At 54.4% G+C, this 17,821-nt stretch overlaps 8 protein-coding genes across 8 annotated transcripts; 5 read left to right on the forward strand and 3 right to left on the reverse strand.

Annotated features, from left to right (window-relative positions):
• Positions 1-20: 20 nt before the first annotated feature.
• Positions 21-2,364, forward strand: CGCA056_v007587 (putative methionine--tRNA ligase; the record flags this gene model as incomplete). Its single annotated transcript, XM_037322835.1, has 7 exons — positions 21-192; positions 255-980; positions 1,031-1,125; positions 1,183-1,475; positions 1,525-1,556; positions 1,605-1,779; positions 1,836-2,364. 7 exons carry the CDS (start codon positions 21-23, stop codon positions 2,362-2,364), a joined length of 2,022 nt encoding a protein of 673 aa, XP_037179512.1.
• Positions 2,365-3,289: 925 nt separating this feature from the next.
• CGCA056_v007588 (Heterokaryon incompatibility protein 6, OR allele) lies at positions 3,290-5,353 on the forward strand (the record flags this gene model as incomplete). Its single annotated transcript, XM_037322836.1, has 1 exon — positions 3,290-5,353. The coding sequence occupies one exon, from the start codon at positions 3,290-3,292 to the stop codon at positions 5,351-5,353; it is 2,064 nt and encodes a 687-aa protein (XP_037179507.1).
• A 46-nt stretch (positions 5,354-5,399) lies between these two features.
• Positions 5,400-6,933, reverse strand: CGCA056_v007589 (uncharacterized protein; the record flags this gene model as incomplete). The annotated part of the gene is made up of 2 exons (XM_037322837.1): positions 5,400-6,530; positions 6,583-6,933. 2 exons carry the CDS (start codon positions 6,931-6,933, stop codon positions 5,400-5,402), a joined length of 1,482 nt encoding a protein of 493 aa, XP_037179506.1.
• Positions 6,934-8,612: 1,679 nt separating this feature from the next.
• On the forward strand, positions 8,613-9,539 carry nit-4-7 (Nitrogen assimilation transcription factor nit-4; the record flags this gene model as incomplete). The annotated part of the gene is made up of 3 exons (XM_037322838.1): positions 8,613-8,789; positions 8,869-9,370; positions 9,490-9,539. 3 exons carry the CDS (start codon positions 8,613-8,615, stop codon positions 9,537-9,539), a joined length of 729 nt encoding a protein of 242 aa, XP_037178705.1.
• Positions 9,540-9,965: 426 nt separating this feature from the next.
• Positions 9,966-11,156, reverse strand: iolG (Inositol 2-dehydrogenase/D-chiro-inositol 3-dehydrogenase; the record flags this gene model as incomplete). The annotated part of the gene is made up of 3 exons (XM_037322839.1): positions 9,966-9,970; positions 9,999-10,447; positions 10,495-11,156. The coding sequence occupies 3 exons, from the start codon at positions 11,154-11,156 to the stop codon at positions 9,966-9,968; spliced, it is 1,116 nt and encodes a 371-aa protein (XP_037178706.1).
• Positions 11,157-11,970: 814 nt separating this feature from the next.
• Positions 11,971-13,817, forward strand: CGCA056_v007592 (Lactose permease; the record flags this gene model as incomplete). Its single annotated transcript, XM_037322840.1, has 6 exons — positions 11,971-12,030; positions 12,089-12,194; positions 12,252-12,612; positions 12,665-12,811; positions 12,872-13,103; positions 13,155-13,817. The coding sequence occupies 6 exons, from the start codon at positions 11,971-11,973 to the stop codon at positions 13,815-13,817; spliced, it is 1,569 nt and encodes a 522-aa protein (XP_037178707.1).
• Positions 13,818-14,189: 372 nt separating this feature from the next.
• CGCA056_v007593 (uncharacterized protein) lies at positions 14,190-15,639 on the forward strand (the record flags this gene model as incomplete). The annotated part of the gene is made up of 2 exons (XM_037322841.1): positions 14,190-15,080; positions 15,130-15,639. 2 exons carry the CDS (start codon positions 14,190-14,192, stop codon positions 15,637-15,639), a joined length of 1,401 nt encoding a protein of 466 aa, XP_037178708.1.
• Positions 15,640-15,746: 107 nt separating this feature from the next.
• CGCA056_v007594 (uncharacterized protein) lies at positions 15,747-16,539 on the reverse strand (the record flags this gene model as incomplete). The annotated part of the gene is made up of 4 exons (XM_037322842.1): positions 15,747-15,752; positions 15,971-16,088; positions 16,148-16,270; positions 16,328-16,539. 4 exons carry the CDS (start codon positions 16,537-16,539, stop codon positions 15,747-15,749), a joined length of 459 nt encoding a protein of 152 aa, XP_037178709.1.
• Between the last annotated feature and the right edge of the window lie 1,282 nt (positions 16,540-17,821).

Consider the following 17,821-nt stretch of genomic DNA (forward strand, 5'->3'; position numbering starts at 1 on the left):
CAACGATCGCATACCTCGCCATGGCGCCCACCGAGCCCATCTTGCCCGTCAAGGGTAAAAACAACATCCTCATCACCTCTGCCCTGCCCTATGTCAACAACGTCCCTCATCTGGGTAACATTATCGGCTCCGTGCTGTCCGCCGACGTCTTCGCCCGTTACTCTCGCGCCCGCGGCAACCCCACCATCTACAGTACGTCGCAACCCCTCCACACCTGCTTCATCTCCGTCCACGACTGACGATTTTACCTCCAGTTTGCGGCTCCGACGAGTACGGTACTGCGACCGAGACGAAGGCACTAGAGGAGGGTGTCGACCCTGCTACCCTCTGCGCCAAGTACCACGCCATTCACAAGGGCATCTACGACTACTTCGACATCTCCTTTGATATCTTCGGCCGAACCCCCACTCCCCAACAGACCGAAATTGTCCAGGAAATCTTCACCAAGCTGTGGAAGAATGGCTACATTGAGGAGCGCGAGACTATCCAGCCCTTCTGCCCCGTCGAGGCTCACAACACCTTCCTCGCTGACCGCTTCGTTGAGGGTACCTGCTCCGTCTGCAATTACGACGGCGCCAGAGGAGACCAGTGCGACAAATGCGGTAACCTGCTCGACCCCTTGGAGCCCGAGACCGACCCCAACGCTGGTGCCGAAGACGACGTCGCCGCCAAGGCCACTGGCTGGCTGATCAACCCCAGATGCAAGCTCGACGGAGCTACCCCCGAGAAGCGCAAGACGAAGCACTTGTTCTTGAAGCTTGATGCTCTTAAGGATGAGCTTGTCAAGTGGTTCCAGTCTTCCAGCAAGAAGGGCGCCTGGAGCAACAACGCCGAGCAGATCACCCAGGCCTGGATCGACAAGGGCCTGAAGCCCCGTGGTATCACGAGAGATCTGAAGTGGGGTGTGCCCATCCCCACCGGCCAGGTCGGCGAGGACTACGCAAGGAAGGTGTTCTACGTCTGGTTCGACGCTTGCATTGGTGAGTAGCTGCTATACCTCCCTTTCCAGATCTACGGCTGACCCGTCTAGGCTACGTTTCCATCACCAAGAACTACACCGACGGCGACAACCTCGAGGGCAAGAAGTGGGAGCAGTGGTGGAAGAACCCTGACGATGTCAAGCTGGTAAGTGACGCGCGCGCTACAAACGTATTCAAAGACCTCATAGCTGACCTTTGACAGTACCAATTCATGGGCAAGGACAACGTCCAATTCCACACCATTATCTTCCCCGGATCTCAGCTCGGCACAGGAGAGAACTGGACCAAGCTGCACAAGATCTCCACTACGGAGTACCTCAACTATGAGGGCGGAAAGTTCAGCAAGTCGAGAGGTGTGGGTGTCTTCGGCAACCAGGTTCAGCAGACTGAAGTTCCTGTTGATGTCTGGAGATACTACCTGCTTGCCCGCCGCCCAGAGACGTCCGACTCTGAGTTCATGTGGCAGGAGATGGTTGATGGCAACAACAACGAACTGTAAATCTCTCAGCAGCTCGACTGTCGGTTCTAGCTAACAGTTTTACAGCCTCAAGAACCTCGGTAACTTCTGCCAGAGAGGTGAGCAAACCCCTTCGCGTCATCGTCAACATAGCTAATACTTTGCAGTGAACAAGTTCTGCCAGGCCAAGACCAACGGCGCTGTCCCTGACTACACCAAGTACACGGATGATTACCTGAAGAACCACGTTGCCGAGGTCAATAACCTCCTCAGCGAGTACATCAAGAACATGGAGGACACCAAGATGAGAGCTTCCCTGCACAGCATCCTGTCGATTTCTGCGTAAGTGCCTCTGAAATTAGGTATCGCTCAGCATCGGCCGCTAACAGTCGACATAGACTTGGAAACAAGCTGCTCCAGGACAACAAGCTTGACAACAAGCTGCTGACCGAGGAGCCTGACCGTTGCGCTGCCGTGGTCGGCCACGCACTGAACCAGATCAACCTCATCGCATCTCTGGTCAGCCCCTTCCTGCCTAACACATCCAAGGCGATCTTTGAGCAGCTCGGTGTCGACAGCCAACCTACTATTCCTGATAGCTGGGTTGTCGACGCGATCAAGCCTGGCCACAAGCTCGGCGAGCCTAAACACCTGTTTTCTCTCATCCCTGCCACCAAGATCGAGGAGTGGAAGGACGCTTTCGGCGGCGAGGAAGTCCGTAAGCAAAAGGAGGAGGCTGCGGCGAAGGCTGCAGCCAAGAAGGCCGCAAAGGAGGCCGACAAGGCCCGCAAGAAGGCCAAGAAGGAGGCCGAAAAGGCCAAGGCTGCCGGCGCAACTGTGGAGTCGGGCGAGAAGAAGGCAGAGGCTGACCCGGCTATCGAGTCAGTAACGGAAGCCATTGCTAAGGCGGACGTCCACACTTCCTAGACGACGATGACCAAGACCAGAGACGACAAGGATAGAGAGGACGACGGCGGACGACGACGGACGACGACGGACGACGACGAGGGAGGACGATGGCCGGTGAAATGAGGGTGAGAGGCGGTGAAAGTGAAATACAATGATAGTGAAAGATGATAATGACAAGAAACGATGACAGTAAGAGGTGACACTAGTGAAACACGATGTGGATGAGAAGCGACGTGATAAGAAACGACAACAACGACGGCGACGGCGACGGCAACGGCGAAAGAGAACGGGGGTGGGAGACAACGATTACGAGAGGAATAGACGATGCATGCGAAGGACGACGATGGCGAAAAGGGACGAGACTAGAGATGAGGACGAAGACGATGACGTTGAGAGGGGTAGGTACTATAAGGAAGTTAGTCCTGTGACGAGAGTCAATTCCTAGGCCAATACGCGCACTTACTTTATTCATTGGTGTTAGTTGCTGTGGGCATGAATCTGGCTTGATATCTTGCCTGTCATCACCTGAGTCCGATTTCTTTTGCTCATCTCTAGGGCCCTCGAAGGCTTGGCACAGAACAGCCTACAAGCGGATGGATGGCCAGCAAGCAGCCGTTGAGAACGGGGTCGTATTTATCAAGATGGGCGAACGGTCGAAGCGGGTTGCGTGGCTAAGGTAGTCAACTTCAACGAAGCAATTCAAATTCAGTAACAAACATCAACAGTAGATACAGGCATGCCTATGTTCCGATTGACCTGGAGCTAACTGGTTCTGGATATGGCCAAGCAAAGGTTGTCCACCCCTGGCTGCCCAGCCTGCAGGATAACAGGCAGACGAGACACCTTCAGCTACTGCACCGCCGTACTTCAAGGTCTCCCTTTCTCCCATCTCTCCTCTCACACCGCCCGATCGAGTATTAGTCGCATCACTTTCATGAACCCAATGGCCACTTGGGAGTCATTTACCTATCCGTCAGCATTAGGCACCAGTCAGTTCCGTCTGGTGAACATCCAAGCTGCCCGCGAGGGTCCTCTTGAAACGCAAGTCGCGACATTCTCGCTCGCAGCGCATCCGAAATACTACACATTGTCGTACTGTTGGGGAGCCGCGGATTTCGACTCCGATGAGGCGGACCAGGCCCCTAGATTCTCCAGCATTGCTGTCAATGGGAGAACTTTTCCAGTGCGGGAGAATCTGCGCGATGCTCTTCTCCAATTACAACAGAGCTTTCCAGACTCTTGGTTCTGGATTGACGCCATTTGTATCAACCAGGACGACAACGCCGAGCGCTCGGCGCAGGTTGCTATCATGGACAAGATTTACACCAAGTCTCATTCGACTGTTGCGTGGATAGGAAGGGAGAAGCCGGGGCTTGAAAGAGCTCTTGAAGTCATTGTAGACAGGCTTCAGACATGGTACAAGTGGTCGGATGCCCCTGGTATCAGCTATTGGGAGGTGAACGCGACTCCAGACTATGAGCCCCTAGCTCGAGCAATGGCAGGGATCCCGGACCTAGCTCTGGAAGACTGGATGGCACTCGAAGGCATATATGGGCGGCGCTGGTTCCGGAGGCTTTGGGTTGTGCAGGAGGTCGCACTATCCACGGAGGTCATCGTCCTCTGCGGGAATCAGCAGATACCGTGGCCTGCCCTGGGCAGGTTTGCCTGGCTCACGATGAACTCCGGGTCACTGTACCGCGGCCAACAACTGATGGGCGAAAACGGCCTCCATCGGCAGGTTGACATGGGTATCATGAACGCGACTGCGATCAACACCTGTCGTAGCTGGTGCGACTACTATAGAGATCTCTATTCCCGAGATCCGAGTAATCCGATACGCCCTGGGGTTTCTACACCCGACGGCCACATCACCATTGTCCTGTTCCCGAAATGGGATAAGGCTTTGGAGGACCTGCTCGATAACACCTCGACCTTTGAGAGCACTGACGGCAGGGACCAGATCTATGGACTCTTCGGAATGCTCAAGTTCATCGCCGAGTTTGAAAAGATTCTCGCCGAGTTTGAGCGGCACCGCGACGATTTCGTGGACTTTGGGTTCGACGACGCCCTGATCAGTGTGGACTACGACATACCATCGCAGGACCTCTACACCAGAGTCACCAGCCAGATTGTCGGGTCTGGACGACTGGAACTTCTCACGCGGGCTGGCGTGGCGTACGAGAGAATGGAAGGTCTTCCGTCTTGGGTGCCCGACTTCCGCGGGCCCATTGTGACGGATCTGGCGCAAGATGCTTCCAGGCATGCCGGGAACGCAGAACTGGGGATTAAAATCGTGGGTGACAAGCTGTACTGTCGAGGTTTCAAGGTCGGCACCGTGTCCGAATCGACGGACTTTCTGGCACAGGCTCTGAGCGGCCTGGCGAATCCTGTTTATCCCTTCACCAACCGGCCCACGGTGGATGCGTTTTGGCGCACGCTCGTGATGGACAAGAAGGAGCCCATGAGCCGACTCCTGGGAGCGAGTGACGAGGTAGGACTATCGTTCCGCGAATGGATGCTTTCCTGCATGCTTCAGGTTGCCGTTGCGCAGTTGCAGGCTGGGATGAAGTGGGATGCTGTGGAGGAGAACTTGAAGGATTTCGATGAAACGGCAGCCATGGACACGACCGGGCTATATCCCGGCACGAAAGACCTGAAGGCTCGGCTAGGCATACTGGGTTACTTGGAGGAGGCCGAGGAGGGATCGCAAGAGGAGAAGATGGCGGTCATTGAAAGGGCACAGGAGCATCTTCGAATCTGGCAGATCCGCTCTTTGCATAACAATCGATTGTTCACGCTTCTTGATGGGGGGCATATGGCTCAGCTAGACAACTCCGCAGCTTTGGGAGACGAGGTATGGATTCTGCAGGGGCTGCAGCTGCCGCTGCAGATGAGAAGGGTAGAAGGGGGTAACTTTGTCATAGTCTGCGATGCATACGTTCACGGCGTCATGTCCGGTGAAGCGATCACTGATGAGGTCGTGTGGCAGGATATTTGCATTGTATAGATACACATTTCTTTTTACTATTATCATTATGTGGAGACGCTCATGTCTACTTGGACTCGACGGTCTTCTCCTCGGGGGGATACACCACAATGCGGTCGATATCGGCACCCTTAAAGTCGAATCCGTTCCACAGACCGCCGATGGTGATTGTGTTGTTCGATCCCCTATCCAAGGTCAGGTTCAGCGGCGTGGACAGGATGATGCCCTTGTGCGTGTCGCGCTGGTACAGAGACTCGACCTGCTGCTCGTTGCCGTTGACGATGACGCTCGCGATGCGGCGCAGCTGCCACGATCCTCCGATGCGGTCGGGCGTGCCGCCGGGCTGGTCGCCGAAGCCCATGTCGTCCGTGTTCTGGTAGTAGAACGACACCCACTGCGGCTCGCCGGCGCCCTCGATGCCCTCGAAGGTGACCTTGCTGTCGTTGCCGTAGATGCCCGTGACGATGGTGCCGCCGCTGGCGAAGTTGGCCTCCTGCTTGAAGGCGTTGCCGGAGACGGTGGCGGAGTCGTGCGCGGTGTAGGTCGTTCCCTCGATCGGGGTTACGACACCAGTCTTGACATTGAGGTCGTAGATGTCGTGCCACTCGACGTGAACGGACTTCTTCTCGTCGTCGACGCTGAGGGGCAGCCAGATGTAGCGGGACTCCCAGAGGGAGTTGGAGTCCCACTGGTCGCCGAGGTAGAGGTAGGTCGTCACCTCGGAGCCGTTGATGCGCAGGGAGAAGCCGGACTGAGAGTTGTAGGTGCGGGTGTACGAGTCGGAGACGAAGAAGGGCTGGGACCAGGGGCCGGCGAGGGAGTCGGCGCGGAAGGCGACGACGTTGTTGGGGCGGTAGCCCGTCTTGTGGGACATGAGGGCGTAGTAGCTCGAGTCGGTCTGGATGATGGTCGGGGCCTCGAGGTCGTACTTGTCGAAGCGGTGGACGACCTCGGTGACGTTTGTGAGCTCGTCGTTGAAGGCGCTGAGGTAGACGTCGCGGCCCTCGCGGCGGTCACCGTTGGAGTAGAGGGCGTAGGAGCGGCCATCCTTGTAGTCTGTGAAGATGCCAAAGTCCTGGGACCAGTTGCCGAGAGGCGCCGTGGCGTCGACGAAGGTGTAGGGCCCGCTGATGTTTGGGGAGGTCGCCAGGCCTTGGAGGAGAAGGCCGTAGGTTGAGTTGTCGGCGTGCCACCACATCTGAAGGCAGCTGTTAGTCAATTGACTGCAAAAGAGGACGAGGCAGACATACGTGGTACTCCCCGGTGGGCTCGGAGTAGACCACCTTGGGACGCTGGATGATCATGTCCGAGTCGATATACGGGTGTCCGTCAATGGGCTCAAGGGCCTTGCCGTGAAACTCCCATGTCGCCAGGTCGTCGGAGCTGTAGACGGAGACACCGCCGCCCTCCTCCTGGCCCTGGACCTTGTACTCGCCGAACCAGAAGAACTTGCCCGTGTCGCGGTCGATGGTGACGCCGCCGGCGTGGGCGTTGACGAGGTTGCCCTCGGTATCACGCCATCTGCCGCCAGGGACGATCCACTTTGCGGACGCGAGCGAGGCGAGGAGGAGGCCCGTCGAGAAGAGCTTGGTGAGCGCCATGATGAGGACGTGGTGGTCGAGGCAAGCTTGGCTGACACTTTGACTTGAGGCGTGGCTCTCTGAGCTTATTCTTCGTGGGATGGGACCTTCGACTGCGACATCAGGGCTTTTATATTGACTTCATGTCTTTCTTGCGGTGCGGCCGAGACGGACCGGCTTGCATTGGCCCGAAGACCGAAGACTCTGTGCCGGGCCATTGAGAGGCGGCGTGGGAAGCTTGGGAGTCTGCAGCGAGCGGAGGATCGTGGCTGGGGACGCCAAGCTGGACGAAAGCTGGAGAATTTTCCCGTTGGTGAGGGTTGGGCGCGGTGGTGCGGGGGAAGCTATGGAAGGTTTATCAGCTTTCATATGATGTATTTCCCAGTTGGAGCTAGGGGAAGCTTGGGAGGTCCAGGGGGCATTCGGAGTGCAGGGGTTGTGGGGTTACCGTGAGTTAATGCGGGTGAGGTGCGCGATGGCGTGCGGGGTTTTAGCGTCTGGAGCGTCGCATCCGTCTGTCCCGCGCCCTGGAAACGATGCCTTTTTGGCGCCGGGGTTCGCCTGGGGTTGATGTCATTTCGGTGCGGTGAAGGGCTTGCGGACGAGGGAAGAGAGGAATTGGCTGGCTTGGCAGCCGTTGGTGTTGTTGACAGAGTTGACGCTGGTGTTGGTAATGAAAACTGACCGCTTGGATTGTGTGAATGGGGTCATGATGAGCCAAGTAGACCCGACTGCTTGGCAGAGGGGTTGGCAGACAACCGTCGGGTCATCTTCACCGGCCGGGTTGACCTTGTTGACCTTGTTTGGTGGGACTGCAGACACGAGATGAACGAGTGAGATGCCAGAGTGATGAATGTTACGCTGGTCCACCGGGGCACATGATCCGAATGGGTCAATTGGGAGCGAGAATCCATGGACGAACGGGACTCTGCCAGTGAGTCGCTTGGATGAGCTCGCGGGCTCAAAAAGGCAGAGATCATCAGGGCTGTCTGTGTTCACTACCTCACTCTTCAGTCCGGCAAACTCACCAGGCTCTCATCTTATCATCTCAGGTAAGTTTCTGATTTCCCTTCCACTAAATGTTATGTAAGGTCACTGTAGTTCAGAACAAACATGAGCAAACGTCAAGAAGAAGGTGATTGAAGCATGATGTAGAGTTGGGGAGCCAGCCATTCAACACCCACTCTTCTCCCTCTCTTCTCTCCACGTGAGACGTCATCTGATCCAACGGCTTCGCAGCATCGTTCAGCCGCTCCACGTGCGAACGGAATCGCTTCCGGAGACCCCCTAATTCTGATAGGAATCTCGATCCCGGATTCCCCATCTCAATTTTCACTCTCATCGCCCTTTTCCGCATGGGCACCCGCGGCGCTGCGACACAGGCTGACCCTGTTTCACCCACGCAGCCAATGAACACGCGACTCGGTGCATCCTCCAGTTCGATCTCGATGCAATAGTGACAGAAGATAAGATTGACGTCACGCGCAGATGGAGAAGGGCCCGTCTGGAACGGTGGGATTGAAAAAGCATCTGTTGCACCGTGTATCCGCCGCTTAGCCAGGCTTGGACCTTTTCGAACAAGAAATCGATGCGAGACCCCCAAAAGTCGATTCCAATTCATTTCCTTCGTCTTTGGCCATAGATAACTTTCCTTTCTCCCTCATGCAAAACATGATATTTGCGCTGTGACGAACGACTCCATGGCCAGTAACCGTTGCTACCGGGAGATCCGTCCCGCCTTTGAACCCGACGCTATTCCCACATCGCCTACGTCACCGCGCAATCCACACCATGCATCGTCACCACGATCTGACCGGAAACCCGCCCGGCGCAATGTCTGGGTAGCTTGCGAGAGTTGCAAGAAGCGCAAAACCAAAGTTCGCTTCCCCAACCCCCCCGTTGAACCTCCTCTCCTCGTTGAAGACAGCGCGCACTAATCTGCTCGTCGCTGACAGGTGCTCCGCCGACCGTCCAAAATGCTCTCAATGCACGAGTCGTGGATTCGACTGTCGGTACACCGCAGACCCCTCTGAGTCGCGTAGCGCCTCAATAAAAAGGAAGTTTACCGAACTAGAGCGCCAGAATGACTGCCTGAACGGCTTCTTTCGCGCAATCCGGTCCATGCCTGAGTTCCAGGCCCATGAAGTGCTCAGAAGAATTCGATCGGGCGCCTCTGCCGAGGACGTCCTTCGTGAGGTTGAGGGAGGTGTATTGCTCTTGCAGCTCTACGATCGGCCTGAGAGAAAGCATCGGGATTCTCGTTGTGACATTGCCAGCATCACGACCACGCCAAACGGTACAACCGGACCCGCCAGTGCGACGAAACCCGCGGGTCTTCTCACGCCAGAGAATTCTTTCGAGTCGGTTTCGCCCCAGCTCCCCTGGACAGCAGGTCTGCCTCACTCAGCCATAAGCAGGCCGGGGATGAGGGGGTGGCAGGATACAGGTCCGCATCCAGGAAACGGTATTGTAACCAAGGACACTGAACACCGCGCGTAGAGCACATCATTGTGGCTCTGTGAGTCCCGATGACATGCTTACCGTCCCAATTGATTGTTCACAAGTTTCTAACAAAATTCACCAGGCGCTTCTTGAAAAGAAGCGCTCGTTCTACGCCGAAGCCATAGCGCTTGGCGTCTGGATGGATTTTGGATCTGATTGGGATGTGCGGTCACACATCGTGATGCGGGCTTGTGACCAGAATGTGTGAGGGCTTACTGGGACAAATTTACTGGGTGGCCGAAACTTGCGCTGAGAATGATGCGTCTTGGGCAAGTAGAGGAGGGGGCAATCAAGACCGAAATCCACTTTAGTTATTCGTATACCCAATATGACTGAAACTCCCAGAGAGTTGAGGTTTTTAGCTAAGAAGAGGGCATGGGTTGCAGAATCAGTGAACGGAAACAAAGTAGCGGGTATAGGATGGGCATGAAAGGCGGCTCGGCGTTCGGTTAATGTAATATAGGTTGATTGAGTCACGAGTACAATCTGATATACTATGATCAAATTCCAGGGTGAATGCATGGTCTTAATACACACGGTTGCTGAAGGCCTCATACTATCTATCAGACCTCCTTATTTCTCACTCTCGTACCTTCCAGCGTCGGCTTGGATTATCATCTTAAAAAGCTCAATGTCATTCCTCGCGTCAGCCGCGCTCGTCTTTGGCTGCTCACCGTTCACGACGCAGTCATAAAAGTCCAAGAACTCCGTCGTGTACGGATCGACGTACGTCTTTCGAATCTTGCGCTCCTGAAAACCGGCGTCGCCGATGAGTTCCCGGATCGTCATCGTGACTGGCAAGCCCTTCACGTAGGGAGTGTCGAAATCAACGCGAACAATCTTCTCTGGCGAATAGACCTCAATATGGGCGTCAAACTGAGGAACTTTGCTGAAGCCAGACTCGTAAGTGACGGGGAAGTCGTCGTATCTGAACAGGGCGGCGAAGATTCCAGGGAAGGAAAGGTGCGCACCGGCCACGCTCTTTGGCATGCCGATGATCTCTCTCATGGCGGATAGGTCGTGAGTTCCGAGACTACGAGTCTGTTAGTGTCATTACGACATTGCGACGTTCGTACATACCCTCCCAAGAGTCGCAGCATCAATTTCGACTGGGGCGTTGCTGGAACCCCAAACTCGTTGACCAGGGCCTGCTCAAAGATGTCCTTCTCATTGCTCTCACGGTCCTGGGTATCAGCGGCGCTGAAGTCGTTGAACTTTTGAGGGAATGTGCCGGACTGGTCGACAAAGGTCGAATTGGGCCCAATGATATCTCTGACTCTTGCATACTGAATCTTCTCCATGCCGCCTACCTCCTTGACGGCGTCCGTGAAGGCGGTAGCGAAGCGACGCATGGTGCCAACCATGACCTTTCCCTTTGACGTTTTCTCTGTCTCCACGAGAAGATCAATGTCACGGAAGCAGAGCGCCGCTGGCTTCTCAAGTAGACAGTACTTGTCGTTTTGAAGAGCCAGGATGCCGTGCTTGACGTGGTAGGCGTCGGCGTTGGCAATCACCACGACATCAACATCGGGCGAGGAGCAGAGTTCGGCGGCATCATTGGTCGTCTTCGGCGCTCCACCCTGGACCTTTCTGGCGCAGTGTTGGAGGGCTTGCTGAGAGATATCGCAGAGGTATGTTGTTTGGAAGTACTGAGAAAGGAAGTTGATGTTGGGGATGTGCGCGACCTGGGTGATTTCACCGCAGCCAATGATGCCGACCTTGAGGATCCGTTGAGCGGCCATGATGAAAGGTCCGAGAGCCGAACGAGGTCTAGTTGATTGGTTGACTAGCTCTTCGGCGGCCAACGGTCTCAGTCGTGTATTCGCGATATATCTCGGTGCGACTTGCAATCTGGGTTAGATCGTAAGAGTAGAGGCGGTCGTTGGGAACACTTTAAGTAGTGATGCTATCGTCAATAGTGTGGGAGCTGATGCAGGCGAATCTTTCTGATTGCATTTGATATCTTCAAAACCCCTCCGAAGAGCCTCAATATGACATATGCATGTGGGAATGGACCAAAGGATGATCCGTCTCGTGAATGTCGTCCAATGACTTGCCAGAAGCCACTGGGGAAACTGTGGACTGTCTCCGCCGACACTCCCCGAGACAACGCCGTGGTTTGCGGAGTATCGGGCCCGAGCCACAATTGCTGATTTGGTCGAAATGGGCCGGGGAGTATCGGAGCTGATGGATGCCGAACCCTTACCCGGAGCTAACCTGGCTTCCGACTTCCAGACATCTTGGCACCCGAGTTCCGGCTCCCGTTTTACCCCATGGGGAGATTGTCTGGGGTTGGATGGAACCGTGGAGACGCGCCGAGAGTCTCGAACCTCGGTGGCTGGGAAACGTGATGTTGGTTAAGGCGGACGGGGGCATAATTGGCGAGCAGTTAAATGGCATGGTTCCCCTCTTGTTGATGGAGTTTGCATCATTCGGCTGGACGTCCTGCAGTCGCTCGTCTCCTCGGCCGAAATTGCTCGCACCTAGTCACGACGATCTTGCTGGAGAAAATCCGGCAAAATTCTCCCACTTTTGGTAAAGACATCCTAGGTCATCATGGGTGTCTTCGGGAAAAGGAAGGAGACGGAGCTTGCTGTTGGTTCAGCACTCGCAGCTGTGAGTTCGCGACATCATCCTTTGTGGCCGAGCACTCTCATTGACGCGAGACTTCTAGGTCCTTCCAGCGAACCCGAAACCATGGTACCGAACATCGCATTTGTTTAAACTGAATCTCTGCCTACTTGTTCCCCTATTTTCTTCAGCTTCAGTTGGCTATGATGGTACGAAATCAACCGATGTCTTTCGCGATTTGAGGACTCAAGCTGACCTCGATGCAGGCTCGATGATGAATGGTCTCCAAACCCTGCCTCAATGGCGTGGGTTCTTTGGAAACCCCGAGGGCGCGGTCCTTGGTCTCATGAATGCGGTCTACCCGCTCGGCAAAGTCGTTGCTCTGTTCTTCGTTACCTATATCTCTGATCGCTGGGGCCGCAAGCTGCCTCTCGGCATTGGATTGGTAGCTTGTATCGGATTTGCTATCCTCCAGGGATTATCTCCCTCTTTGGCAAGCTTTGTTACCGCAAGAGCTCTGCTCGGCTTTTTCACCACCTTCATCAGCCAGCCAAGCCCCATCATCATCACAGAGTTGGCCTACCCGCCTCAGCGAGGCAAGGTCACGGCACTTTACAACACTTTCTTGTAAGTCAGACTGCTGCAGACCTTCGTTGGCAGATCATTGACATACTTCAAGCTACTTCGGATCTATCTTTGCTGCATGGTGCACATACGGAACCTTCAAGAACCCTACAGCGTGGAGCTGGAGAATTCCATCTCTGTTGCAAGGTGCTATTCCGGTCATTCAGCTGCTCGGCCTCTTCTTCCTACCAGAGTCACCTCGGTAAGCTCAAGACTGACGCGGTAAAACCTGTAGATCATAACTGACGTTCATGACATGAAGCTGGCTCATGAGTCGTGGCCGTAAAGACGAAGCCCGGAAGGTGTTTGCAGACTACCATGCGGGCGGAGACCTCAACAACCCTCTAGTCGAATTTGAAATGCGCGAGGTCGAGCAAACCCTCAATACCGAAGCTGAAGCCATGTCACAATCCTCCTGGCTTGAGCTTGTACGAACCCCTGCGAACCGCAAACGGACCCTCCTTGCAGTAATCGTCGGCTTCTTTAGTCAATGGGTAGGTGGTTTTCTGCAATTATCCTCGGTACAACTGGCTAACCCCGCGTAGAACGGTGTGGCTGTGGTTTCATACTACTTAACGCTTGTCCTCAACACGATCGGCATAACTGAAGTCAAGGATCAGACTCTCATCAACGGACTGCTACAAATTTTCAACTGGATCATTTCGACTTTCCTTGGAGCCCTCATGGTGGATCGTCTCGGACGCCGCCCGTTATTCCTCATCTCCACAGGAGGCATGCTTGCCAGCTACATCATTTGGACCGGCCTGACGTCCTACTTCGTGACGAGCAAAAACGAGGCGACTGGAAGAGCTGTCGTGGGATTCATCTTCATCTTCTACTTCTTCTACGATATTGCGTGGACGCCACTCTTGCAAGCATACCCGGTCGAAATCTTCCCCTATACTCTGCGTGGTCGTGGCCTCTCAGTTACGTACATCACAGCGTTTACTGGTCTTATTATTGGCAACCAGGTCAACCCAATCGCGATGAAGTCGATAGCTTGGAAGTATTACATCGTGTTTTGCTGTATTCTCGGGCTGTTGCTCGGCCTGATTTGGTTCTTGTTCCCTGAGACCAAGGGCCACACGCTCGAGGAAATCCGAGAGGTCTTCGAAGGCAAGCCTGAGGGCAAGGAGAAGGATATCGAGGGAGCGGATGTCGATGAGGTGACGAAGGAGGGAAGAGTGAAACAGGTTGAGTTGGCATGATTGTGGAACAAGCTTCAAAGCTGAAGGTCGATGAACCCAAGGCGGGGAAGAAGCTATGAGACTGAGAAAGATATGACATGGTCTTCACGCTGGCTCCCCTGACTGGCCCTCATCCAGCGCCAATTCAGAGACCAGACACACATACAGATAGCTTCCGAGCCATGTTTATTCTGCTTCTTTCAGTTCACCCTGTATCTCTCGACTCTCTGCTGCTGTGAAAATTCTTTTTCTTGTCCTCCATCCTTTTTTTTTGCCAAATTTGCTGGTCCCCTGCACACTTCTTTCGACGCGTTTTCCATCAAATTGGACCCTCAACCATCCCCTTCCACACCAAAAACGCCCACAAGCTGACAACAAAGCGAGAAAACCACAATGGCTGGCTACGGAAACGACAAGGCTCCGGGAGGCGAGCGCCAGGGTAAGAAGAACAATCACAAGGGCAGTCGCAGAGAGGAGAACGCCCAGGACGAGATTCCTGGAAACGACGAAAAGCTTGTCACTGCAGAGGAGGTGACTGCCCAGATCTCCAACGCGATCAACAGATTCCATTTCAACGGCGCGCCTCGAACCCGCCATGCTCTCTTCCTTCTTCAGGCGCTCAACAGCAATGACTCCAGGGGCAAGTACATCAAGCTGTATTCACAGCAGCGGATGCTGCAGCACCTCGTCAACGATGACGTCCCATGTCGTGAGAAAATGATGTTCGATTGTGACCGTCGCGAGAATTATCTTTGGTACGCGGCAATTTTGCTTCACGTCGAGGACATCGACAGTGGCAACCAAGAACCTCAAGACCTTACTCAGGAATGGAAGGACAGCAATCATGTCATGCCGAGGGTCCTTCGTCTTCGCGACATCCTGAGCGGTTCCAACAGTCCTCACCCAACGAGGTTCCCCAAAGCTGCAGAATCTGGCAACAAGACTGGCGAGACCGGAAAGCTCAAAGCAACCAAAAGAGCCCGTGAGGAGGACGACCAGGCCAAGCCGCCGGCCAAGAAGGCACGTCGCTCGAAAGCACAGGCCAGAGACATGACGGCAAAGGACGAAGAGGAGGATGAGAGAATCGAGCTTGAGAATGCTCAACAGGAGTCCCGCACTGGTGTCATTGCCCGCTCACCCCTGCCTCTACCGTACGCAGGCCCCAGGAACTCTGTCGGAAACGACGCTCAGCTCCAGACCACCGGCCTCATTCAACCTCCGCGCTATGTGGACCCTCAGGTCCTTCAACTCAACGGTCTTCGCCCTACCAACGTCCCCCGCCAGGTACAATCGCCTTCTTGACCATAATGTACATCGCTGACTCCTTTTAAAGGCCAATAACGGCCCTCGGTCTATGCAACATGACCTTGGAATCTACGATAACGCCCGAGGACTCTCTGCCCACGATCCGTTCTTCGGCTTCGGACCGGCTTCGTCGAGCCAAGCTGGCGACACCCAACAGTTCGACGGCTCTCGGCACGGCTTTTACCAACAGCCTCATGCCCAGCACAGCAACATCGCCGCTGCCTCAGATACTGCTCGGTTGATGAGATCTGGCGCCCTGCACTACGGACCCGAGATTGTTGCGAGCTCTCAGTCGGGTTCAGAGCCCATCCGCTATGTCGGCGATCTGCGACCAAGCCATGCGGACAATTCTGCAAGCACCCCTTTCCCTGACCATGACCAAACCACGATGGACCTCACCGACGGCTTCTCGCAGCAAGTGGGAGACACACCTTCCGTCCTCAACCCAGGCAACGGAGAGGACTCTCCTGGCACCGAAAAGATCTTTGATGATTTCTTCGACTACCCGAAGTACAGAGATGACCATGCAGGCCACTAAGAACAACATCAAGCTGGTTTCTTCCGTCCGTTTTCCTCTGTTTCCGTCCTCTTATTCCTGTCAATGCCTCCCATAGCGACAGTTGCGATGATACCCAAAAGTACTTTCTAGTACTAGCATGCGCTGGGAGACACCGAGAGAATTGTTATAAAAGTTCTTGAAGATTGCATTCGACTTTCGTATGTAGAGTAGTTCAATACCAATTGTTTTTTAAAAACTATTATATGTCCAGACTCCAAACCTTTCTCTTACAACTCATTATGTTCACACAGTCATCACAGCCACTAATGATGGGCTTGCCCATGCTTCTATCTCTCTACTAAGTACAGACAGGGCTCGTGGAAGGCTTGGATACGGCGTTGGACGGGTTCGTCTGTCCGCAACCATTCACAACGCCGAGGGTGGTATCATCAACCGCAGCATTGTAGGCAGCACCGCAGTTGGGATCGCTTGTCGACTGATGTCAGCATCTTGGCTAGCTCACAAGAGACGAGTACGAGAAGCTTACCTTGCACCGCCGCTAGCGCTGTTGAAGTAGGAGCAGATGTCATGAGAGAAGCAGTCTTGAGTGTACGCATTGCCCAAAGAAGCTCCAGTGCAGCCAGCACCGCAGCGACCGTTGCAAGAGTAGCTATGAATAGCCATGTAAGTAAATAATGTTAAGTTACCGGAGAATGACTTGACCTACTCTCCGGAGCCGGAAGGGTTAGTGCCATAGTTGCTACCGACCACGCCGGTGAAAGTGCATGATTTGCCGGCACTGTTCGTCCATCTGGCGGTTGCAGTAGCCCCGACCTTCAGGCAAGTTATGGCCCTCTTGCTGTGCTCGAGGGGCGCTGGTGAAGGAACGGCGATCGCCAACAGGGGCAGAGCCAAGAGAAAAGAGAGTTGGGGCAACATTGTGAAAGAGGGTCTGCGGGGAATAGCCAAAAGTAACACTGAAAGCTCGGTGCCTTTGATTGGCAACGAGAAGAATCTACAAGTTTATATACCGTCTACATCGTTCACGAGGTCCCCCATGATCACGGCTTAGATGAGCCTCAATTCGCCGACCATCATGCCTTGGAGATGCCGAGGTGTCGGAGCACGACTCCGTTGGGAAACTGTGTCGTCTCTGGATATTGGTTGACAGTCACCTGGCGAGTCAAACTGGGAGCTCATCGAATAGAATCTGGGGTCCCTGCAATCACGCGATCACTCGTCATCGGCAAAGGCCTGTTAAAGGTAAGGTCCCGGAGAATTTTGCGGAGAAATATGCCAGGGCGGCAGAGCGGTGATCTCCCGCGCTGACGGCTGGGCTCTTAACTTGTATTACGGAGAGCCTATTTCTTTTAATCAGAAAATCCTGCAGAGATGTTTCCAAGCTCGAGAAGGTAGACTGTGCCATGCCAGCATCCTTGTGCCGCATGGCAAATAGCGTCCAGCTTTCGTGTTGCGACTCATGACCATTTCAATTCATGATCAAGAGGCACACCATCTCCTCCGTTCTCTTCAGGCATTCTCTTTTCTCTCGTGATATATGTCGGTTCTGTCTGTAGCTACGATTTCTCGAGTGCCTGTTCAGGAGCGAAGTTAGCCTCGACAAGAGGGAAAGAATTGCGGCATGCTTACCTGGGCAAACTTGCTCCATTTACGGATACGTTCGCCAAAGAATACTAACATCCACGGGACGATGCCGAGTGCAGTTGCGATACCTCCTAAGAGCCCACCTGCGCGCTTTTCTCCAAGGTTTTGGAAGAGTATAGTGGTAATGAGAGGAAAGGTTCCGCCCATAATATTTCGGCAGAATGATTGAGCGGCCAGCGCAGATGAGGCATACGGCCCGTAGGTATCGGCAATGTAGTTGAAGGTTGCCAGATAGACGGAGTAGATACCGATAGTCGCGATACCTATAGCCACAGCCGGCACAGCATGATGTATCTCAGGACGTGAAAGGAAACCGAAAAGGAACAGACGAAGTGGAAGTAAAAGAGTCGTGATGCAGGTGAAGTAAAGTCGAGACTCAGGGACATCGACCGGAAAGTGGCGCCTCATGAAAGTCCAGAAGTTGGAATGTGCATATGTCGGGTCTGCCGGTTCACCTTGCCATTGGTATATACGCAGGAGGCTTTCTAGCCAGATGCACAGCATCGTCGCGATTGTACCACCTACGATTAGGCTGGAGAACGCTGGGCTTGATTCG

Source organism: Colletotrichum aenigma, assembly GCF_013390185.1.
Source record: "Colletotrichum aenigma strain Cg56 chromosome Unknown KSG_Cg56_contig04, whole genome shotgun sequence".
In the NCBI taxonomy this organism is placed as follows: Eukaryota; Fungi; Ascomycota; class Sordariomycetes; order Glomerellales; family Glomerellaceae; genus Colletotrichum; species Colletotrichum aenigma.